This window comes from Phodopus roborovskii, unplaced genomic scaffold (assembly GCF_943737965.1).
Source record: "Phodopus roborovskii unplaced genomic scaffold, PHOROB, whole genome shotgun sequence".
Classification (NCBI taxonomy): domain Eukaryota; kingdom Metazoa; phylum Chordata; class Mammalia; order Rodentia; family Cricetidae; genus Phodopus; species Phodopus roborovskii.
Genome location: NW_026126547.1, coordinates 15,942,455 through 15,967,730, shown reverse-complemented (window position 1 = coordinate 15,967,730; position 25,276 = coordinate 15,942,455). Strand labels below are relative to the sequence as shown.

General features: G+C 41.1%; 1 protein-coding gene across 1 annotated transcript in view; it reads right to left on the bottom strand.

Annotated features, from left to right (window-relative positions):
* Positions 1-25,276, bottom strand: part of Pus10 (pseudouridine synthase 10) — a 72,672-nt gene that overhangs the window by 17,534 nt on the left and 29,862 nt on the right. The window contains exons 4-10 of the mRNA XM_051200513.1: positions 23,576-23,610; positions 8,367-8,478; positions 5,932-5,993; positions 5,423-5,468; positions 3,825-3,889; positions 1,302-1,387; positions 407-532 (exon numbers count right to left, since the gene is read on the bottom strand). Coding sequence (XP_051056470.1) covers positions 407-532; positions 1,302-1,387; positions 3,825-3,889; positions 5,423-5,468; positions 5,932-5,993; positions 8,367-8,478; positions 23,576-23,610 — 532 coding nt within the window. The remainder of the gene's footprint in view (positions 1-406; positions 533-1,301; positions 1,388-3,824; positions 3,890-5,422; positions 5,469-5,931; positions 5,994-8,366; positions 8,479-23,575; positions 23,611-25,276) is intronic.

Below are 25,276 nucleotides of genomic sequence, written 5' to 3'. Positions count from 1 at the left end.
CCCCATAAAACTTCAGTAAAATAGTTGTTCTTGATCTATTTCCTTTGGTCATGAACTTCATCCAAAATCACTCTGTAGGTTAGGGCAGAAAGAAGCCAGCTCTACGATTGACTTCTTCATAGTTCCCTGAAGAAGCTGAGACTGAGGTACTCCAAGGTTAGGACTTGCATTTGTCTAAAGCAGTCTTGGTTGTTCTGAGTTTCCCAAGAGAGAGCAGTCACTGAGAAAGGACAGGTATCCTTGGGTATCTCCACTAAAATCTAGCCTGAGCTCTAAAGCCCTGCATATTAACGGTGCCTGTTCTGGAGAAGCCTGAAGCCAGGGAGCCCAGGCTCAGGTGTGGCTGACTGGAAAAATCTACTCATGTTTTACAGTGGACATAAAACATGAACACTGTAACACTCACCCTCTGCTTTGAATGCTGCCAACAGATGATCTGAAATTAGTTCTTCCACAGAAGATTCCATTTTCCTTTCTCCATCAATTATCCAAGGAGTCTGTGGTAGATTCCTGGAGTATTTATTATATCTGCCTGCCAAAGAAATATCAGGTACTTGGATTGAACACTGTGATCAATATATTAGGATAAAAATAAAATTAACTATTTAGTAAGTTTGATATTCTACATGCTAGGTTATAAAATGAAGACTAGCCTTCAACTAAGAAACAGACTAACTTGAAAGCCATAGCATAGACATGGAGATAATAAGATTTAATAGAACAGAATAGATACTTTAGAAACAAAAAGAATTTATCAAATGAGTGAAATGATTTAATAATTTGATTCATTGACTGGAAGAGTTATAAGATATTGTGGAACACAACAAAGATCATTAAAAAAAATTGTGTGAAAAGTTTAAGAATTTGTAAGTTAAAAAAAAAACCCAAAAAACTTCCTAACACATTGTGACTCACTGTCTTATGAATAAAGTTACACCCACAAGAAAGCAGCTGCCGCTGCCATTGCCTGAGGAGACAGTGATGACACAGCAATTTCATTCAGCTTTCACTAGGAAGCAACTGTAACTTTTAAAACAAAACAAAAACCTGCCTGCTGTATAGCAATCAGGAAGGTTGATACAACATTGTCTTTTTCTCTGGATAAGGCCAAGGGTTTAGTCAAGGAGAATATAGTAACGTTAGTTCTCTGAAGTCTGTTTTCCAGGTCACTGAACACCTCTGCCTGGTTTCTCTGCTTCTGGTCGTCAGTGTGGACAGAGCGGAAGAGTGGCTATAGAGACGCCGCAGGCATGTCCAGGCAGGGGCTCACAGGGCATGTACACTCTAGAGGAGATAGTTACCAGCAACAAAAACAGCACCATGAGCACATTCAATTTCAAGGACAGTGCATACGGTCTTTGGTGAGTTTGGAGGACAAGGAAATTGCCTGCAAAACAAAATAAATTTTATGGACACTAATACTAATACAAGCACAACAAAGCTAAGAGGAGTCAGCATTGTCAGGACTCAAAACTTGAGCCCCAAGGACTGTCTGTCCCTCCTACTACCTTCAAGTTTTAAAGCAAAAGGGGGCCTTCAGGCCTTCACTACTTTTTAAATGTTACTGTTTTGTTTTAAAGGTTATTTTTATGTGCATGGATATTTTTGCCTGAATGTGTGTTTATGTACCACATGTGTGCAGTGCCTATGGAGGCCAGAAATGGTCACTGATCTGGGAACTGTCCAGGTCCTCTGAAAGGGCAGCTAGGGCTCTTAATCACTGGGTCATCTTCCAGTCCCTATCTATGTTCTGTTTATTTTGAGATAGGATCTCATTCTGTATCCCAGGTTGGTCTGGAACTCACTGTGTTGCAGTCTGGCCACAACCCATCTGCTTCAGCCTCCTGAGGCCTAGGATTACAAGCATAAGCTACCATATCATCTGCAGAGTATCCCCCCACCTCCCCGTCCCCCCCACCCCCGCCTCTGTCCCTCTCTTCTTCTCTTCCTCTCTTTCCAGACTTTTTCTATTACGCTGAGCAGTAGTGGCACACACCTTTAATCCCAGCACTCTGGAGGCAGAGACAGGCAGATCTCTGAGAATTTAAGACCAGCCAGGTCTAGAGAGTGAGTTCCAGAACAGCCAGGGCTACACAGAGAAACCCTGTCTCAAAAATCAAAGATTTATTTTTATTATGTGTATAACTACTTTGCCTGCATGTACATCTGTGCACCAGATGTGTGCCTGGTGCCCAAGGAGGTAGCAAGCCATCATGTCAGTGCTGGGAATTGAACCCAGGTCCTTTGCAACAAAAAACCACTGAGCAACACTCCAGCCCCTAGAGCACCACTTCTAACACACAGCAGTGGCACAAGGTAAATTGGGACTTTGATGTTGCTCTTCAGTCAGGAGATCTTATCTTTCCCAGAGATAATTTCTAACAGCCTTCAGATGTAGGGGAAAACCCACATATACAAAGTGGAAGCCCCTCCAGGCTCGTCAACCATTTTGTTCTATCTGGTCACGTGCTGCTGTCTTGCATGAGGCTTAACTGCTTGGGTAACTGCTCCCACTTGTGGGGGTCTGTCCTGCCTGTGGGTCTGTCCTGCCTGTCCCCCTTCTTCCTTTTCATCTCAACTATGACACAAAGCCAGGAAAAGATGGGAAGTTGGGGTTGCCATTTTCTTAGCTAATGGACTTCAATTGTGGACAACTGGGAACAACAGTTTATCCTCTATCCAAATCATTTGGAATTTCCAAAGCCACAAACTGGAGGCCACCTGTAAATAATTAAGTTCTGATTTAACCCAAACAGGTGGCTTGGAATGTTTCTATGATTTCCTAAGATGCTTCAACAATGAAATCATTCAGAAACCCAAGAACTGGTATTTACATAAAGTATTCTTTTTAACTTTGATTCTGTATGTATGAGTGTTTTGTCTGCATTTGTCTGTGCATTATGTGCCTGCCTAGGGTCCAAAGAGGACAGAAGATGGTGTCAGATCCCCTGGACTTGGGGTTGTAGCTGACTGGTAACTGTTATGCGGATGCTGGGACTGGACTGGTCCACCTCTCCAGCCCTAGATAAAGTACTCATTACTTTTAAAGTTTAATGAAAATATTTCCATCACGAGACTCTTTTTTTTTTTTTTAGTTAATAAATGATAAGCCCTCATCATGATGTCATTGCTTGTATTTATTCAAGGATTTTCTAGAAGGAAAACTACAATAATTAGTTTTTTTTTTTTAAAGCACTGGTAATTCAAACATAAAATTTATTGTATTTCTATATATCTTAACAATTTATATTTTAGAAAAGAGAACTGAGGCCGAAAGAAGCAGCTGACATAGCTAAGTTCCAACTGTGTGAGATAGACTGGTTGTGAAGCCAGGACCCTACTCTCAAGCCACTGTTCTTTCTGTGCAAGCGAGGACACTCCCAAGCCTCCTCTCTTCTTTTAGAGATAGACACACTAGAAAGTATTTGGGATGCAACAGGAACAGCTTTCTGCCCATGGGCTGCTAATTGCTCAGCTAAAAACCCAGGCAAGGTTTTTGGAAATCAAAATCTTCTCAAATTCAAAAGCTTGGGCTTTAGTTCCAGGGCCTAAACCCAGGCCTCATCTCTGCCAGGTAAGCACTGATCAGTGAGTCACACTCATCAGTAAGGTAAAGAAGTCAAGCTTGACTCGTACATGTTAGTATGATAAACGTTTACCGAATACTGCCACACTCAGGGACTGTTGTAGGGATAGACTATGAGGAGGATTGAGATGAACAAACAGCCTGGGAGGCATCCAGGCTTGTCTGAGAGACAATCCAGAGTGCCCTTAGTATTCCCACCCCCTAAAGTAACACAGTGCTTCCGTGTTTCTAGACTTACGTGAGGAAATCCTCTTCTTTTATCTTGTTCAAAGCTTTCAAAACGGCCATTCTGGTGAACACTGACTACATAGGGTGGAACAAAAGGAAGAAATTTTATCTAGATGAGAGCTAAAACACAACTCATTAGAGGAATTATACCATCCTACATATTTAAAATCAACCAAGCAAGGCCAGCTTAAGTGCTCATGATTTTGGTCTGTAGCAGACAAGCCTCTCCAGGCACATCAAGGCATTAGGAAGAACGGAGTACTGAATACTTGTGTTCAGCTCACTTTCTCCTTTTTGTTCAATACTGTGCACCAAAATCTTTTGTCAGGGTGTTTTATCAGAGCAATAGGAAAATGAGCAATGAGGAAGTATCAGGGCTACTTTTTGTGGGATATTTTGATTGAAATCTGATGCTCTGGAAATTGTCAATAAAGTTTGCTTTGAATCAGAGGGTGGAGCTAGCTACTAGCTGACCAAAATTAGCCATAGAGGTTTTGGAGGACTGAGGAAACACAGGAAGTAGTAGAGTGGCTCTTGTAGATTGGGGAAGAAGAGAAAGGGGAGATCGCTCATCACTTCTCCACTGCTTCTCTGATCAATCAGGTTCTTACACAATATCTGACTCCAAGTTTTTACTAATAAAGGATAACTAGGTAAGCACTTCAGCCGCTGTTGTGTGATGAACCAGGTCATAAAGTTCTTAAGCCTTTGGAACTGTTTTGTGGGAGGAAACGTGGAAGTTTGGAGCTTTGGGTTAGAGAAGCTCTTGAATGCTCCAAGCAGAGCCCAATGGTCCACTCTCACAGAGGCTTAAAAGGAAAGACTGGTGAGGAAATGAGCCAGTACTGGCCTGGTTCATGAGGTATCAGCATGGGACAAAGCTTCCACCAGGAACTGGACTAGGGGCTATTCGGGGTATATTTTGGACAAGAATCTGGCTTCATTCTTCCCATGTAAGAATTGAATTTAAAGGTAATGGATTAAGTTGTTTGGCAAAGGAAATTTCAAGACATAACATTTGACTGAGAAAGCAGCTGTATTTATTAAAGAGACAAAGAGAAACCTCCTGCCTGCCCTAGGCCAATAGGAAAGGCTGAAAACAAAAACCCCACCACTGGAGGGTCCATCTTGTGAAGATTCAAATGCATCCAAAGGAAACAAACCTAAACTGAAGAAGTTCTCAGCTCCTGGAAGGAGCTGCCAATGGACTTGTTTCCCCAGGCCTGGAACACAGATGACAGCCTGGGCCAAAGGAGCCAGATGTCAGTTTGAGGGGCAGAACTGGGCAGCAACACATGCACACAGCACTGTTCTTGTAGGTATAGAAGATGCATGATTAAGGGGGTCACGGAGCCCTGCTGTGTGGTTTCAGAGAACAGCTGAGGCTGGGAAATGTGTGTGCAAAGAGGCCCCTGAATGGCTACAAGTTCCAGGACAAACTGGCTTACACAGTGAGTTCCAGGTGACCCTGAGTGAGGCTATCTCAAAAGACCCAAAATAATAAAATAAAGCATCTATTAACCAAATAGAAATATTTAAAGACCAGTTCTTATCACATTTCCAGTCCATATTCACTTTATTGATAATTATAAGAAGTAAAATCCTTACCTGTTTGTTTTTGGCTGGTTTGAAACAATCTCGGCAAACTTCACCTCTGAAATACAATTCAAGTTAAGATAAAAGTTTGGCTGGGCATGGTTGGTGGTACACACCTTTAATCCCAGCACTTGGGATGCAGAATCAAGTGGATCTCTGTGAGTTCAAGGCCAGCCTAGTCTACATAGTGATTTCTAGGACAGTCAGAGCTAAATATGAAGCCCTGTCTTAAAAAAAAAAGAAAGAAAAGAAAGAAAGGAAAAAATTAGAGGAGAAGAATGTTTAATGAGTTTATAATAGATGGACACAATTCAAACACATTTTATATACTTATATTTACATATTATCTCTGTGTGCATACATTTGTGAGCTGCGTTGGTTTCCCTGAGGACTCTTCTATGAGAAGTTACATTTTAAATCTAAGTTCTGAAATAGTTACAAGAAAGAAAAAATACTATCTTCACGAAAAAGAAAGCACTCACATTTTACATAATTGACACTGTTTTTATGGGGCAACTTACAGGAAGTGGCAGTCCTCAAATGTTTCTGGATGAGCAAAGACCACACTCACTTCAAACAAGCTCTAAAAATTATAAAGAACAGTTTTTAAATGAGCAAAAGGAAACTAACAGCTAACAGCTACTGAATGGAAATAGAAGTTAACTCCCAAAGACTGGCTCAGAAAAGCTATGGGGAAACTAGAAACACTAATGCCCTCAAGCTTGTTTGCAGGCAACTGGAGGGGAGGGGAGGGGAGGGGGGCTTGCATTAGCTTTTGTTTTCTGTAACTTCTGAACCCAATCACCAACAGAACTACCAAAACTGGCTCTTGTTTTCTTTTGAGATTGTAATATAATCCCAACACTGCTCTCTTCCCTTTTCTCATCCAAACCTCCCCGAATATCCCTTCTTTAAATTAAGTTTCTAAATCAATTTATGCTGGAAAAATGCATATATTAGAATGAAGATAAATGTGAATTTAGGGAGCTGGACAGAGATATCTAAAAAGTCCCAGAGAACTCCTGGGCTATTGCTGACCAGTTATTAGCAGGGTAAAAACATTTTGTTCAAAACTTTAAGAATTCTGGATGAAGCCCCCCCACCCACCCCCTCTCTCTACCAGGGCAGAGCCATAAGCCATTCAGTGTGTTTCCCACTAGCCACTTTTATTAGATGTTTTGGAAAGCTGCCCTGTTAATCTCACATCACAGATACCTTGCAGCTGTAAGAACTGTAAGATATTAAAGAAAATATTCCTATAATTAAAAAATTGCTTCAACAAGCATTCTGTGTGTGAATAATTTCATGTTATATGTCTCATCTCTGCAGAGAATATTCAATATTTGCTACTGAAGAAAACACTGTGAATTCCACACTGTCTTCTTATTCCCCTGGGCTCACTAGGTCCTTTACCAAGCTGATTATACTAAATGGCTTCTGTTTTGCTCCCTTGTCCTAATACACATAATAAAAGTAAGACGAACCAAGTGTTTCCTACTAAAGAAAGCCAGCTGGAATCTACTCAAATATCACTAGGTCTTTTGTTTCTTGCCTTCTGTTCCGTGACTCAGTATGTAAATTTTAGAGTTAGCTGCTTCAAAACTGAAATTTGAGGTAAGAACAGCTTACATCAATGACTTCTCTAATTTCCAAAGTACTTTCATTACTTTGTTTCCTTTTCAGACCATCTGTGAGGTATTTTTACTCTTTATTCTTTCAGTATTCAATTTAAAGCGCTTACCCTGGCTGGTCGTAGCTCTTGAGAGGGGACGCAAAAGGGTGAGGAAGGAGTTCTCAGCTACATAGTAAGTTCAAAGTCAGCCTAAGCTATGAGACCCTGTCTCAAAAAGCCAAAAGCTGAAAGGGATTATTTATACTAAGAGACTGAGTATATAATTTAGAATGGATTTAAAGACTTTGAGTAGGGGGCATATCTATATATAATACTCAGGAAACTTCCTCTAGTGAAATGAGAAATGAGTCTACACTACAGACTTCAGAGGAGTTGGGAACTGGCTCTGTTTTTACACAAGGCAGCCTGCTGAGCTGTCCCCTGATTTCAACCCATTCCCACACTGAGGCCAGGTCTTCTCTAAAATTGGAGAAGTGGCCAGGTATCCTGGTTTCAAAGGCTGTCCCTGTCTGGAAACAGAGGGCCTTGAGATGCCACCAGCTACTACAGAATGAGCTCATTTTACCTACTGTCTATATATTTGAAAGCAAGACTAGCCACAGATAAACCAAAATCAAATAGTCTGGAATTGATTTGACACTTGCTTAGCTTTTTTTAAAAATGTGTGCGTGTGTCTGCATTTGTGCGTGTGCATGCACATGTGTGGGTGCATGTGTGTGTGTGTGTGTGTGAGAGAGAGAGAGAGAGAGAGAGAGAGAGAGTCAAAGAACAACCTGTAGTACTTGGTTTTCTCCTTTCCCTGAGTGACCGCTTGAACTCAGGTCATGAGGCTTTGTGGCAAGCACCTTTACCTACTGAGCCAGTTTGTAATTCATTGCTTTGAATCAGTAAATCTGTCCTTTCAGCCAAACTACAAAAACTCCCAGGTGAAGATTTATGTCTAGCCTTTTAAAGTCAATGTGTTCACATTATTTGTTACCTTCTTAAGTATCCTGGATCACAAAGAGTAAAAACAAACAAGAGGCCTTAACATCAGTTTGGACAGTTCTAAATGAACATTTAAAGACTTAGCTGAGCCAGCATGGGCACAGGCCTTTAATCCCAGCACTCAAGAGGCAGAGGGACTACACAACCACAGCCACAAAGGTCAGCACAGCCAGGGCTGAACATAGAAACCCCATAACAAACAAACAAAAAAACAAGCCCAAAGCCTTAGAGGAGCTTTCTTGAAGTTATATAGAGGAGAAGCTTTGGCTCACCAAGTGTCTGCAATAACAAAGGGAACCCAGGAACACAGAGATCAATGGTGCCCATGTCTGATACCTTTCCATCAATGGGAACTCCCAGTCCCTCTGAAAACAGGGGGTGAGTTATCCATTTGTAGGCTTCTTTCAGCTGAACTACATCATTTCTTCCCAGAGACAGACTCCGCTTTCTGAATAAGAGAAGAATGGAAAACATCACTGTTCGTGTTAAAGGAAAGGGTGTGTGCAATTATCTTACAACAGTAAGTACTTACTATGCTATGTGTCAGGCAGTACAAAGAACATCAAACAAAGCAAACAAGAATTCCTCACCGCATGGGCCTATACTCTAGAGAGAGCAAAGAACTAAGTTCCACATTTGAGGATTCAATGATAAAAGCACATTGATTTTTCTGAGCTGGAATCACCAGATTCCAAGATTCATATATTCTGGAAAGGTCAAAAAATATGAATGTGTATTGCTGGGAAATTACACAACCATCTACTGTAATAGTTATGCTCGTGTTACAAATGTCTCTATCTCCCCCTTACTGAAAATGGGGCTTACTTATGGGAAATGAAGTAAAAGCTGGACACTCCCCACCTTACTGCTTAAGAGACATCAAATCAAGAAGTATGTGCATTTGAAAATGCTCACCAGTGTATTATTAGATAAATAAAAATCTCACAGTCCCCTAAAATATACTCAAGAGCCAATCCCCTGGTTTTGACAAATGCCCATCATGAAAACTAGCTTTTGTATGGAGCCTACAGTTGTAATAAAAAGGGACTGAGGGAATAAACACATAGGACATCTCTAGTATATATCACTGAAACTGTCATTCTTTGTTGAAAAACCCAATTGCTACTACCAAACTAACAAGCCTGTATCATTCAAGTAATTAAAATATGGAACACCCTAATGGCTGGTAATAAGACTGCTTGTGATGACAGAGAGGACAGAATGTGGTCTCGAATCATCCATTTGTTTGTTTTTGTTGTTTTTCTGAGACAGGTTTCTCTGTGTAGCCCTGTTGCCCTGGAACTCGCTCTGTAGACCAGGCTGGCCTAGAACACACAGAGATCCACCTGCCTCTGCCTCCGGCGTACTGGGATTAACAGTGCACACTATCATGACCAGCTTTGAGTCATTCCTTTTAATGTCTAGAGTTATTACCTAAAAACACTACCCCTTACAGTTTCATTCTGCAAGATCAACTGCAGGGAAGACACAAAAAGTCTTTTAACTAATATTTAAAATTAACTGATCTGGAAGAAAAAAATATATATATAAACTACTATCCTGTTATAGTCACTGCTAAGTTGCCCATACCCATGCAAAAGAAAATAGTCTTTAGGAAACAAAGTGTATGACATATATCATACATGGCTATCTATCTATATATTTCTAGACAGACAGACAGACAGACAGACAGACAGACAGACAGACAGACACACACACACACACACAGAGAGAGCCACTATTCCTCTAAAAATGAAAAGTTAGAAAAAGTTACCCATGGACCCTGATCCCACTGCTCCTCTGTCCTGTCCCCGTCGAGAGCACCCTTGGAGTCTGATACACCCCCACCCATCCTGACCACGAGCCTGCCCCCCCCACCCTGTGCCCCACCCACGGTCCTGCCGCTCTGGTTGAGCACTGGGACAGAGGGTGGAGCCAACAGTCCACCCTACTTTGGAGACTTCTCCGAGCAACTCTGAACAAAGGAGACCTGACTATCCACGTGGGACCACCCATAATTTCCACCTGCTTGGTCTCTGACCCCCCACCTCCAGTCCTCTGCTGGAGTCCCGGGCCCCTCCCAGAGATCCCCCTATCTCTGCAGGTCCACTCTGAGTTCCCGCGTGCAAGAACCTTGACCCCCAAAGCAGGGCCACTGCTAAAGAAAGAGGCCTCAGCTGTAGAGTGCCAGTTTCCAGTGAGATCAGATTATCCTGCAGAAACTTCCCAAGTTTCAGCTCAGCCTTTGTCCTCTTCCGCCCGGCCATTGGCTAGAGCCATTGGCTAGTGGCATCTTCTACTGGATCCTCAGCCCTGACCCCATCCCTGGGTCCCTGTCTGCGGAGAGACCTCCTATAGAGCTTGGACCACCCAGAGCTACAGATATTGACTCTCTGACCAACATAAGCCCACCAGGGAAGTACCATAGAGAGAGGGGGAGACCCCACCAACACCTACTGGAAGAAGCTATGGGAAGAAGGCAATACAAGAAAACACCTAACAACAGAAAGACAAGCAAGACACCACCAGAATCCAGGGAATCTACACCAACTAGAACAGAACACAACAACAAAGCAGAGGAAGCAGAAGGTAAAGACTTAAAAATTACAGTCATAAAAATGATAGAGGCCCTCAAAGGAGATGTGAGAAAATCCCTTAAAGAAATGGAGGAAAAAGCAACCAAAAAAGTGGAAGAAATGAACAAATTCCTTAAGGAAAGCAAAGAAAGTACAGAAAGCCAAGAAAAAACAATTAAGCAGGTGAAGGAAACGATTCAAGATTTGAAAACTGAAATAGAGAAAATAAAGGCAACACAAACCAAAGGAATGCTGGAAATAGAAAAACTGGGCAAAAAATCGGGAACTACAGACACAAGCATAACCAACAGAATTCAAGAGATGGAGGAAAGAATCTCGGGCGCAGAAAATAAACTAGAAGAAATAGATTCATCGACCAAAGAAAATCATAAATCCAACAAATCCTTAACACAAAACATCCAGGAAATGTGGGATACCGTGAAAAGGCCAAACCTAAGAATAATAGGCATAGAGGAAGATGAGGAAGCCCAGCTCAAAGGTGCCGAAAACATATTCAACAAAATAATCGAGGAAAACTTTCCAAATCTGAAGAAGGACATGCCCATGAAAGTACAAGAAGCATACCGAACCCCAAATAGGCTGGACCAAAGAAAAAAGACCCCTTGACATACAATAATCAAAACACCTAGCAAACAGAATAAAGAAAGACTATTAAGAGCAGCGAAGGAAAAAGGGCAGGTAACATGTAAAGGCAGACCTATCAAAATTATACCTGACTTCTCCATGGAAACCCTCAAGGCCAGAAGTTCCTGGATAGATGTTCTAAAAGTATTAAGAGAACACAGATGCCAGCCTATGCTACTTTATCCAGAAAAACTCTCAGTCACTATAGATGGAGAAAACAAGATATTTAATGACAAAAACAGATTTTCCCAATACGTATCTACAAATCCAGCCCTACAGAAAGTATTGGAAGGAAAACTCCAACCCAAGGAAGGTAACTACGCCCACAAAAATGTAGGTAACAGATAATCTCACTACACCAGAAACCAAGGGTGAAGCAGAACAAATATATTCACAATACCACTGCCAACAACAAACCTAAATCAAACAAGCATCAACAATCAATGGTCCTTACTCACCTTCAACATTAATGGTCTTAACTCACCTATAAAAAGACACAGGCTAACAGAATGGATACGAAGACAGAATCCATCCTTCTGCTGCATACAAGAAACACATCTAAGCTTCAAAGACAGACATTACCTCAGGGTAAAGGAGTGGGAAAAGATTTTCCAATCAAATGGAAATAAGAAGCAAGCAGGCATAGCTATCCTAATATCTAACAAGTTAGACTTCAAACCAAAATTAATCAAAAGAGATGAAGACTGTCACTTCATATTCATCGCAGGAGAAATCCATCAACACAAACTCTCAGTTCTGAACATCTATGCCCCTAATACAAAGTCACCCACATTCGTAAAAGAAGCACTACTAAAACTCAAAGTTCATATAAAACCTCACACACTTATAGTGGGAGATTTCAATACACCACTCTCAACACTAGACAGGACCACAAATCAGGAACTCAACAAAGAAACAAAAGAATTAACAGAAGTTATGTCTCAACTGGGGTTAACAGACATCTATAGAACATTCCATCCAAACACAAAAGAATATACCTTCTTCTCTGCTCCACATGGAACCTTCTCTAAAATCGACCACTTACTAGGTGGCATAACAAACCTCAAAAGATACAAGAGAATAGGAATACTCCCCTATATCTTATCGGATCACCATGCTTTAAAATTGGAATTCAACAACAACACAAATAGCAGAAAACCTGCAAACTCATGGAAACTGAACAATGTGCAATTGTACCACACCTGAGACAAAGAAGAAATAAAGAAATTAAGTACTTTCTAATATTCAACGAGAATGAGGACACAACATACCCGAACTTATGGGACACCTTGAAAGCAGCGCTACCAGGGAAGTTCATTGCACTAAGTGCCCATATGAAGAAAACAGAGGATAGTCACATAAGAGAATTAGCAGTGCAACTGAAAACCTTAGAAGCGAACTCACCCCGTAGGAGTAGACGCCAGGAAAAAATCAACTTGAGGGCTGAAATCAACAAAATAGGAACCAGGAAAACAATACAAAAAAAAAAAAAAAAAAAAAAAAAAAATCAATGCAACGAAGAGTTGTTTTTTTGAGAAAATCAACAAGATAGACAAACCTTTATCCAAATTAGCGAAGTAGCAGAGAGAGAACATGCAAATTAACAAAATCAGAAACGAAAATGGGAATATAACAACGGACACAGAGGAAATCCAGACAATTTTCAGGTCATACTTTGAAAATATATATTCCACAAAAATTGAAAATTCAAAGGAAATGGACAAGTTTCTGGATAACTATCACTTACCAAAATTAAATCAAGAACAGACAAACAACTTAAATAGACCTATAACCCGCAATGAAATAGAAGCAGTCTTCGAAAGCCTTCCAACCAAAAAAAGTCCAGGGCCAGATGAATTCAGCGCAGAATTCTACCAGTCATTCAAGGAAGAACTAATACCACTACTCCTCAAACTGTTCCACAAGATAGAAACAGAAGGTTCGTTGCCAAACTCTTTTTATGAGGCCACAATAACTTTGGTACCCAAACCTCACAAAGACACAACTAAAAGAAAACTACAGAACAATATCCCTGATGAACATCGATGCAAAAATACTCAATAAAATACTGGCAAACCGAATTCAAGAATACATCAGAGAAATCATCCACCATGACCAAGTAGGCTTCATACCTGGAATGCAGGGATGGTTTAACATATGATAATCTATCAACGTGATCCACCATATAAACAAACAGAAAAAGAAAAACCATATGATTATCTCACTAGATGTGGAAAAAGCCTTCAACAAAATTCAACACCCTTTCATGATAAAGGTCTTGGAGAGGTCTTGGATAACAGGAAAATACCTAAACATAATAAGAACAATATACAGAAACCAACTGCCAACATCAAACTGAATAGAGAGAAACTTAAGCCAATTCCTCTAAGATCAGGAACAAGACAAGGCTGCCCTCTCTCTCCATATCTCTTCAATATTGTACTAGAAGTTCTAGCTAATGCTATAAGACAACAAAAGGAGATCAAGGGGATACAAATTGGAAAGGAAGAATTCAAACTGTCACTATTTGCAGATAATATGGTAGTTTACATAAGCAACCCAAAAAACTCTACCAGAGAACTCCTACAGCTGATAAACACCTTCAGCAAACTAACAGTTTACAAGATAAACTAAGAAAAAAAATCAGTAGTTCTACTATATTCAGATGACAAAGGGGCTGAGAAAGAAATCAGATAAACATCACCCTTTACAATAGCCACAAACAACATAAAGTATCTTGGGGTAATGCTTACAAACAAGTGAAAGACCTATATAGCAAGAACTTTGTGTCTTTAAAGAAAGAAATTAAAGAAGATACCAGAAAATGGAAAGATCTCCCATGCTCTTGGATAGGTAGGATAAACATAGTAAAATTGGCAATCTTGCCAAAAGCAATCTACAGATTCAATGCAATCCCCATCAAAATCCCAGCATCATTCTTCACTGACCTTGAAAGGATAATAATTAACTTTATATGGAAAAACAAAAGACACAGGATAGGCAAAACAGCCCTATACAATAAAGGAACATGAGGAGGGATCACCATCCCTGACTTCAATCTCTACTATAGAGCTATGGTCTTGAACACAAACTTATATTGGCACAAAAATAGACAAGTAGACCAAAGGAATTGAATAGAAAATCCTGATATTAACCCACATACCTATGAACACCTGATTTTTGATAAAATAACTAAAAGTATACAATGGGAGGAGGAAAGCATCTTCAAATGGTGCTGGCACAATTGGATGATGGTGTGTAGAAGACTGCAGATAGACCCATGTCTATCACCATGCACAAAACTCAAGTCCAAATGGATCAAAGACCTCAACATCAATCCAGCCACATTGAACCTCTTAGAGGAGAAAGTAGGAGGTACCCTTGAACAAATTGGTATAGGCAACCGCTTCCTGAACATAACTCCAGTAGCGCAGACACTGAGTTCGACAATTAATAAATGGGACCTCTTCAAACTTAGAAGCTTCTGTAAGGCAAAGGACACAGTGGACAAGACCAAATGGCAGCCCACAGACTGGGAAAAGATTTTCACCAATCCTATATCCGACAAAGGGCTGATCTCCAAAATATACAAAGAACTTAAGAAACTAGTCAACAAAACACCAAATAACCCTATTAAAAAATGGGGTACAGAACTGAAGAAAATTCTCAATAGAGGAAATCAAAAAGGCTGAAAGACCTTAAGAAAGTGCTCCACATCCTTAGCTATCACGGAAATGCAAATCAAAACAACTTTGAGATACCATCTTATTCCTGCCAGAATGGCTAAAATTAGAAACACCAATGATGACTTATGTTGGAGAGGATGTGGAGAAAGTGGAACACTCCTCCACTGCTGGTGGGAGTGCAAACTCATACAGCCATTTTGGAGATCAGTATGGCGGTTCCTCAGGAAAATGGGAATTAGTTTACCACATGACCCGGCAATCCCCCTCTTAGGCATATACCCAAAGGATTCACATCCATGCAACAAAGACATCTGTTCAACTATGTTCACAGCAGCACTATTTGTAATAGCAAGAACCTGGAAGCAACCTAGATGTCCCTCAATTGAAGAATGGTTAATGAAGATGTGGCACATCTACACAATGGAATACTACTCTGCAGAAAAAAATAATGGTATCTTGAAATTCGCAGGCAAGTGGATGGCACTTGAAGAAACCATCCTGAATGAAGTAACCCAGTCACAAAAAGAGGAACACAGTATGTACTCACTCATATATGGATCTTAGACCTAGATCAAAGGATCGCCAGTCTATAATTCACACCACCAGAAGAACTAGGATACAAGGTGTATTCTAAGAGATTCATATAAAGTCCCTCACAGAACTGGGAAGGGACAAGTCCCCCAGAGCACAGAGGAAGTGGGGGGTGGGGCAGCAAATGGAAAGAGAAGTAGGAGAAAATGAGGGGGAGGAAAGGAAAACATGTGCGACTAGGAAGATTGAGCCTGGTTAGGAATAGAAGACAGGAGAGAGAGAGAGAGAGAGAGAGAGAGAGAGAGAGAGAGAGAGAGAACATAAAAGAGGGAGCCAATATTGGTTTGAAGATAAAATTGAACACAAAGAAAGGTCTAGATAATTATAAGACTGCCACCTACTAACAATTTGAGCATCCGTGGAAAGGCTACCATAAATGCCCTTCCGGATAGTGAGATCAACAACTAACTTATCCATGGAGCCCTCAACTAAAGTCTGTTGGAAACAGGAGCAAACACCCATACATAAACACTGAGTCAAACTAGAACCCATATGCAGATGGAGAGGACAAGACCAGGCAGTAGAAACACATAGAGACAGCTTACCTGAACAAGGAGGAGCTAATGGGCCATTAGACTGATAGCTGGGAAGCCAGCATGGGACTGACTCAGGCCCCCCTGAATATGGGTCTCAGCCAGAAGGACTGAGCAGTCTAAGGGACCTCAGACAGTGGAGCCAGGATGTATCCCTTGTGCACAAAGGACCTTGCTAACACATCCCCCATGGAGGGATAACTGTCTTAATCTAGAGACAGGAGAGAAGCCCTAGTCCCTACTTCACATGACCTGTCAGATCTACATGACCCCAACTGGATGGCATTCCCCTACATATGGAACTGGGGTGGGGGGATGGGAGGGGAGGGTGGTTAGAGTGCATGTGAGAGGGCAGAGAGGATAAAAGGGAGAGAAGGAAGGAGGGAGGAAGAAAAGGAGGGAGGGAGGGAGGGAGAGAGAGAGAGGGAACTGGGATTGACATGTAAAAAAATAAAAAAAAAAATGCTTTGACTTCAAAATTTAAGTTCAAGGACAAGTTACTGAGGAAAAGGATTTCTATTTTTGTTTCCACAGAAAATGAAAAGCTGTGGATTCCTTCCAGACTAATATGGTTTGATCAAGCCAGACCACCTGAAACAGTGTACCAGGTGATCCTACATTCAAAACAGCTGGACAAAGCAGCCTTGCAGACTACAGCCAGGATTTCTGCATCTTCTTAGAATCCCCCATTACAGCGCCCCCTACCAGCAGGAAGTAGTTTGGAAAGAACAATGCCCAAATTCCCAAATATTGTTTATAAATGTTTGTTTTCATTTAAATGGACTTGGTTATATAAAATAAATAAAAAAGAGTGAAAATTGTGTTCTAATAAAGGAAAGGCACTACACTCTGCTCATAGCGTAAGCATAGCCTCCTCTCCCGAAGCAACCATCACATTATTGCAGCAGTGAAGCAACCATTGCACTAGTGATTGCAGCAGCAACAGCTGGGCATGTTCTTAGGATTTCATCCATGCAGTGTAACTTGAGGTCGGAGCCTCATAAAAGTAATAACTTTTACTACTTCCTCAAAGACTTTCTCAGACTGTACTGACTTTTGATTGCAACTGCACTGCAAAACAAGGACTAATAAAGAATTAAAAAAAAAAAGAAAGAAAAAAAGTTACTCAACAATTCTATATCCAGTTGAGAATATAACTTTGATTATAGTTAAGTTGCTTTGGGGTTACAGTTTAACAATGAAATACCCAGATTTTTACATTTGACAGATTAGCAAGTCACTTATCTATTTTCAAGAGCTTATTCGGAGTTTTATGAACTGTTCCTACTTCTCTGAATATCAGAAACATTTAGATATATATTAGGCTTATTTACTTTATGTGTATTTGTTTTTCTTGGAAACTAGAAAACTGTATGTCACCAGGTGTGGGGACACAGGCCTCTAATACCAGTACTCAGGAAGCAGAAGCAGAGGATCTCTCTGAGTTCAATGCCAGCTTGGTCTACATCTCCAGTTGTATATCGAGACCCTGTCCCAAAATACAAAACAAAACAAACAAATAAAAAACTGTATGTCTGTGCACCATGTCCATGCCTGGTGACCATGGTCAGAAGCGGGTGCCAGATGTCCTGGGACTGGAGCTACTGATGGTGTGGGCCTCCATGTCGGTGCTTGGACTTGAACACAGGTTCTCTGCAAGAACAAGTGTTCCTTACCACTGAGCTCACTCTCCAGCCTACACTTAGATGTTTTAAAGGATTACTGTGATATTGTGTCAACAGTTTAATTACATTTGCATAAACTGGCATCAAAGTTGGAAGTGTATAAGAGAGTATGTCTTTGAGAATATGGTGAGGAGTGTGCACTGCTCCTGCAGAGGGTTCAAGCTCAGTTCCAAGCCCCTATATTACACTGCCCACAACTGTCTGCAACTCTAATCCAGGGGACCACAGGTCCTCTTCTGGCTCCAAGAGTACTGCATTCATGTGTACATACATACACATACACAAATAATATATCTTTTTAAAAAGAAAATACAGTAGACAATTTTTATTTATGTGTATGCTTTTCCTGCACATACGTATGAACACCACGAGGGCCAGAGGAACTGGAGTTACAGATGACTGTGAATTGTTTGTGGTTGCTGAGAATCAAACTTGGATCCTCTGGAAAAGCAACAAGTGTTCTTAACTGCTGAGCCATCTCTTCAGCCCCAAGAAGACATATTTTAAAGAATAAAAGGTAGAAACAGAAAAATAAACAATTTTAAAATTGTTTATAGATCCTAGAATCTAAAAAAGCTACAGTAAAAGTCAATCCTGTTAAAACGTTCATTACACTTAAAAAAAAAAAAAAATCTGCTGTGCTTTTAATCCCAACAGAGGCAGGAGGATCTCTGAGCACAAATAATAAAACTCAGAGACAGATATTTGGGTTAAAGCTGAAGACCAGAGAAGCAAAGCAGCCAGCCACTAGGGAGTTCTCATCTCTATCAATACTCAGACTGAAGTGGCAATCCTGTCCTCAGACTGCACTGCTCCTCAGACTGCATCCTCAGACTGCATCCTCAGACTGCACTGCATCCTCAGACTGCATCCTCAGATGGCATCCTCAGACTGCACTGCTCCTCAGACTGCATCCTCAGACTGCACTGCTCCTCAGACTGCACTGCATCCTCAGACTGCACTGCTCCTCAGACTGCATCCTCAGACTGCACTGCTCCTCAGACTGCATCCTCAGACTGCACTGCTCCTCAGACTGCATCCTCAGATGGCATCCTCAGACTGCACTGCTCCTCAGACTGCACTGCATCCTCAGACTGCATCCTCAGATGGCATCCTCAGACTGCACTGCTCCTCAGACTGCATCCTCAGACTGCATCCTCAGACTGCACTGCTCCTCAGACTGCATCCTCAGACTGCATCCTCAGACTGCACTGCTCCTCAGACTGCATCCTCAGACTGCATCCTCAGACTGCACTGCTCCTCAGACTGCATCCTCAGACTGCACTGCTCCTCAGACTGCATCCTCAGACTGCACTGCTCCTCAGACTGCATCCTCCAACTGCACTGCTCTTCAGACTGCATCCTCAGACTGCACTGCTCCTCATACTGCCTAGACTGCAATGAGCTCCTGTCTTCACCAGCCTTATACTCCTCTCTGCCCAGTCATAGCACTCCTGTCTCCATCTCCCTAGTGCTGGGATTAAAGACATGTGATCCCAAGTGCTGGGATCAAAGGTGTGAGCTCTGCTTCTCTTCAGACTAATTTACTCTCACAGAGATCCAGCTGCCTCTGTCTCCTGAGTGCTGGTTGGGATTAAAGGTATGTGCCACTACTGCCTGGCCTCTGTGTCTGTGGCTAGCTCTGCACTCTGATCTTCAGGCAAGCTTTATTAAATCATAAACAAAATAGCATCACAAATCTCTATGAGTTCCAGCCCATAGAGACCTTGTCACAAAACACACACACAGAAAACTGGTTTATATGAAGAATTTCAAAATTGGTAATCTAGCTAAAAACCGTCCAAGTGCAGGTACTCTTCTCCTCCAGATTAAAACAACAAAGTAAAGGCTTAATTGACAGCCTGAAAACCTTAATCATACATAGGGCAAAAAAAAATATTATGCTGAGATTTTTTTGCTGCGTAGTGGTGGCACATACCTTTAATCCTACCACTTAGGAGGCAGAGGCAGAAAGTTCTCTGAGTCTGAGGTCAGCCTACTCTATAGATCCAGTTCAGGATAGCCAAGATTACACAGAGAAACCCTGTGTCAAAAACAAAACAAAAACAAAACAAACAAAAAACAAAACAAAAGTTAAGATTTCTAATCATGAAATGTGAATGTGGCTAATAACGTTTCTAGTACAATTTTGGATACATGTCTCCATAGAGGTCCTTGCCTGTATCTGATTGCCCTTTAGAGGAATTAGTTAGTGCTCAAGAAGCAAACGTGGTCATATATATTATGTATACATATATAATATATATAATTTTTTCTTATTTTATATATCGATCCCAGTTCCCTCTCCCTCACTCCCATATCCCCCCACCCTCCCATCCCATCCCCTCATCCACTCCATAGGGAGGGTGATGCCTTCCAGGAGGGATCAACAAAATCTGTCAAGTCATTTGGAGTAGGGTCTAGGCCCTCCCTCCTGTCTCTAGGTTAAGGGAGTATCCCTCCATGGGGGACGTGCTCCCAAAGTCCTTTCGTGCACCAGGGATACATCCTGGTTCCACTGTCAGAGATCCCTTAGACTGCCTAGGCCTTCTAACTGAGACCCATGTTCAGGGGGTCTGAGTCAATCCAATGCTGGATTCCCAGCTATCAGTCTGGGGGTCCATTAGTTCCTCCTTGTTCAGGTCAGCTGTCTCTATGTATTTCTGTAGCCTGGTCTTGTTCTCCCTCTCTGCATGTGGATTCCAGTTCGGGTCAGTGTTTAGCTGTGGGTGTCTGCGTGTTTCCATCAGCTACTAGATGAGGGCTCTATGATGGCAGATAAGTTAGTCATCAGTCTCATTATCAGGGAAGGGCATTTAAGGTAGCCTTTCCACTGTTGCTCAGGTTGTTAGTTGGGGTCATCCTTGTAGGTCTCTGAATATTTCTCTAGAGTCAGTTTTCTCTTCAAATCTATAATGGCTCCCTCTATTATGGTACCTCTCTCTCTCACACACACACACACACATATCTATTCATCTCCTGACTCAATCTTCCTAGTCCCACATGTTCTCCTCTCCTCCTCTTTCTCCTAACTCCCTCTCCACTCAATATGCTCAGGAGATCTTGTTCCTTTCCCCTTCTGTGAGGGACCTTGTATGAATCTTTTATGTTCCTCCCTGTATCCTAGTTTCTCTGGCAGTATAAATTATAGGCTGGTGATTCTTTGCTCTAAGTCTCAAATCCATATATGAGTGAGTATATACCATGTTCCTCTTTTTGTGACTGGGTTATCTCACCCAGGATGGTTTCTTCAAGCCCCATCCATTTGCCTGCGAATTTCAAGATTCCATTGTTTTTTGTTTTTTGTTTTTGTTTTTTTTTTTCTGCAGAGTAGTATTCCATTGTGTAAATGTGCCACATCTTCTTTATCCATTCTTCAGTTGAGGGGCATCTAGGTTGTTTCCAGGTTCTTACTATTACAAATAGTGCTGCTACAAACATAGTTGAACAGATGTCTTCCTTGCATGGATGTGGATCACTTGGGTATATGTCTAAGAGTGGAATTGCCGAGTCCTGTGGTAGACTTATTTCCATTTTCCTGAGGAACTGTCATACTGATCTCCAAAATGGCTGTACAAGTTTGCACTCCCACCAGCAGTGGAGGAGTGTTCCCCTTTCTCCACATCCTCTCCAGCATAAGTTGTCATTGGTGTTTCTGATTTTAATCATTCCGACAGGAGTAAGATGGTATCTCGGAGTTGTTTTGATTTACATTTCCCTGATGGCTAAGGATGTGAAGCACTTTCTTAAGTGTCTTTCAGCCATTTTGGATTTCTCTATTGAGAATTTTCTCTTCAGTTGTGTACCCTACTTTTTAATAAGGTTATTTAGTGTTTTGGTGACTAGTTTCTTGAGTTCTTTAATATTTTGGAGATCAGCCCTCTGTCAGATGTAGGGTTGCTGAAGATCTTCTCCCAGTCTGTGGGCTGCTGTTTGGTCTTGTCCTTTGCCTTACAGAAGCTTCTCAGTTTGAGGAGGTCCCATTTATTAATTGTCAAACTCAGTGTCTGCGCTACTGGAGTTATGTTTAGGAAGCGGTCTCCTGTACCATTTTGTTCAAGGGTACCTCCCACTTTCTCTTCTAAGAGGTTCAGTGTGGCTGGATTTATGTTGAGGTGTTTGATCCATTTGGACTTGAGTTTTGTGCATGGCGACAGACATGGGTCTATCTGCGGACTTCTACACACTATCATCCAGTTGTGCCAGCAGCATTTGTTGAAGATGCTTTTCTCATCCCATTTAGCTGTTTTGTCAAAAATCAGGTGTTTATAGGTGTATGGGATAATATCAGGATTTTTGACTCAATTCCGTTGGTCTACCTGTCTATTTTTGTGACAATACCAAGCTGTTTCCAGGACTATAGCTCTGTAGTAGAGCTTGAAGTCAGGGATGGTGATGCCTCCTGAAGTTCCTTTATTATACAGGGTTGTTTTGGCTATCCTGGGTCTTTTGTTTTTCCATATAAAGTTGAGTATTATCCTTTCAAGGTCAATGAAGAATTGTGCTAGGCTTTTGATGGGGATTGCATTGAATCTGTAGATTGCTTTTGGCAAATGTGGTCTTCTAAGACCCTCCCTAACCACACTCCCCTCCAGTGCCCCATAGGGGACAATCCGAGGCGGTCACTCTCACTCTAGACACAGAGTCAGCAGTCTGAAGAAAAGGTATGGAACACCCTAGCAGTTATTTTGAGCTGAATTCCCTGAATCAGTTCCTTAAAAGAAATTCTTTGTGATCTTTTCAACCTAAATGAGCTGAGAGCCATGAAGGGAGGAGGAACAGCAATTGCATTTTCTGTCCCAGGATTCCCACCCAGGACAAGTTCTAGTCACAGAAACACAACTTGGAACAAACGCTTTGATGAGGGATGGAAGCAACAACTCACAAACAATGTGATGGCACCCATTTTCTAAAATGTAAGATCAAAATTTGCCAGACCTAAATCGTAAGTCTTTCTACATCTCCTGGGTTCCTCTCACCAAAGCACGCAGGAACCTTCCAGGCCCAAAGCGCTTAGTTTTAAAAATCAAACAAAAACAAAAACTCTGAAGATTAACAGTTTGTTTACATGTACTTGATTTGAACACCTGAGACTGAATTTGGCATGTATGTTTTTCCTTCAGTATAGAAATAGTTCATTTAATTATGTGGTACTACCCTAAGGAAGGTGTGCATTATATACAGTATTCTTAAAACCCAAAAATCTAAATTATCTTCAAAGAGTTTCAGATAAGGGATGGATTGCCAATTTCTGCTTTCCATATATTATCTGTAAACTCATTGTTACTCTGATTCAACCAGACTTGACTTTTCATGGTTTACCATCTACTTTTATAATTTAGCTTCAAGTACAAATCTAAAATTTATTACCTGATGATAACCACTCAAACCACTTTCAATAAATGCCTAATGCTTATAAATGTGAATTACAATCACATTAAAAAGTCCCCTTAAGCCAGGTGTTGGTGGCGCACACCTTTAGTTCCAGCACTCTGGAGGCAGAGGCAGGAGGATCTCTGTTAGTTGAAGGCCAGCCTGGTCTACAGAGCTAGTTCCAGGACAGCCTCCAAAGCTACACAGAGAATCCCTGTCTCAAAAACCAAAAACCAAAACAAACAAACAAACAAAAAAATACTTGGCTTCCAGTTTTAAAAAAAGATAAAAGGCCACTGTGTAAGTAAGCAAACTGGACACAGTGCATAATGAAAGCATTTACTGTACCAACTTCTCTAGCTGCCAAATGTACTCTAAAATAGAGGTAATACTAGTAAAAGTACTTGAAGAATCAGGTAGCTTATATTTAAATAATGGAAAAAACTCCCTACTTACCCCATCTCCTGTTTTACCAGCAACCATGTAGCATGCTGTAGGCAATTTAGTCACACCCAGAAAGAAGAAAAAGGAAAAGTATTCAGTTAAGTAAAGTTCCAACATCATTATCAAAGTGCTCCAATCATTTGCTACCAAACTCCTCTGATTAGGTCAGTACTGAATGCGGTAACCGTGGGGGAAGATTTCAGCTGACTCGCTGGGATCGAGGCATTCAAAGCAGCAAAACCTTGTGGTATAACAAATCCAGCAAATGGAAGGTAGAGATCAGGAGGAAGGAAGATCAGGAGTTCAAGTCCAGCCCTGGCTATATAACAAGTTTGAGGCCAGCCTTAGCCCTGTCTCAAACACAAACAGCCCAGAGTGACTAAGTACACACACAGCTTCTAAAACATAGATCTAAACGGTCTGTGTTTTATTTTTTAATAACTCTATCTGGCTCATCATATTGATGCTTATATGGTCAAGAGTTAAATGTAGAACTTCTACCTGCAACTCTCTTTGAAATACAATGAAAGCTAAACAGATCAGAGAGTGGGTAAATGAAAAAGTAGATACATAACAAAGCAAATATAGTAAAACAGAATCTAATGTGGGTTGATGCTTCTTTTAACCTTTCATGTTAAAAATTCTATGTTAGGGAAAACATTCGGAAGAATAATTAAAACTTGCAAAGAGTTGGGGGCTGAAGAGATGGCTCAGGGATTATGAACATGGGCTGCTCTTGTTCCCAGCACCCACATAGCACAACCACATTTCCTCTGGTTCCAAGCAATACAGAGGCCTCTTCTGACCTCCATGGACACCAGATATGCAATATGTACATATAGGCAAACACTTACATAAAACCTTTTAAAAATTATTTTTAATTGCAAAATTTCTAAACTGGAGATACATTCCTTTTATGAGTAAATGAAAATAATGCAAAATGCGTTGCATTGTAAACGTGTGACACAAACATCTCCATTTTCAACGACACTTTTCCAGCTTACAAACAGTTGTGCCAGCACCTGTTGTGCCTCAGCATACGACATTTTGTGAACATAGAGATCAACAAAATACCCACAGTCTCTGCTCTCACATATTACAAAAATGGGCAGACATTGCCATTCACATCCTCTTCAAGCGGTTAGACACTGTGACATATTGCAGAGCCCTGTCCTTCCTAGCAGGCCACTAGAGACTCCCAAACCACAGGACCTCAGAAACGTTACATGTCCCTGCTTAAGCCAAGTACCCCAAAGTGCTCGCGAGCTAAGAGGAAGTACTTAGTTTGCCTAGTCCGTTGCTGGGTCTGCTCCCTCTCTAACAACACCTTCTGCACTACAAAACTGGTCCATTTCTTCCATTTACTCAAAACTTTTCCTCAGAGGATGGGCATAAATCTAATGGATACAATCAGAGAACAAACTAAGCATTGTAATTTTAAACTTCAGGATGACTAAAGGCCACACCAAGTAGGCACTGCCCATACTGTTGCAAAATAAATGCTATTGACACTGACAGGACTTCAAGATTATAGAAATAATAATGATTTCCCAAAGCTGAAGTGTCCTAGATAATAATGCTATCCTGTCCTCTTTATAATAGATCAATAATCATGTTTCTCTATACAGTTTATTAATATTCTCCCTGTAAGAATATTGTAACAATTTATGAAATCATCTGTGCAACCAAGTAGGACTCCTGGCACATACTTAA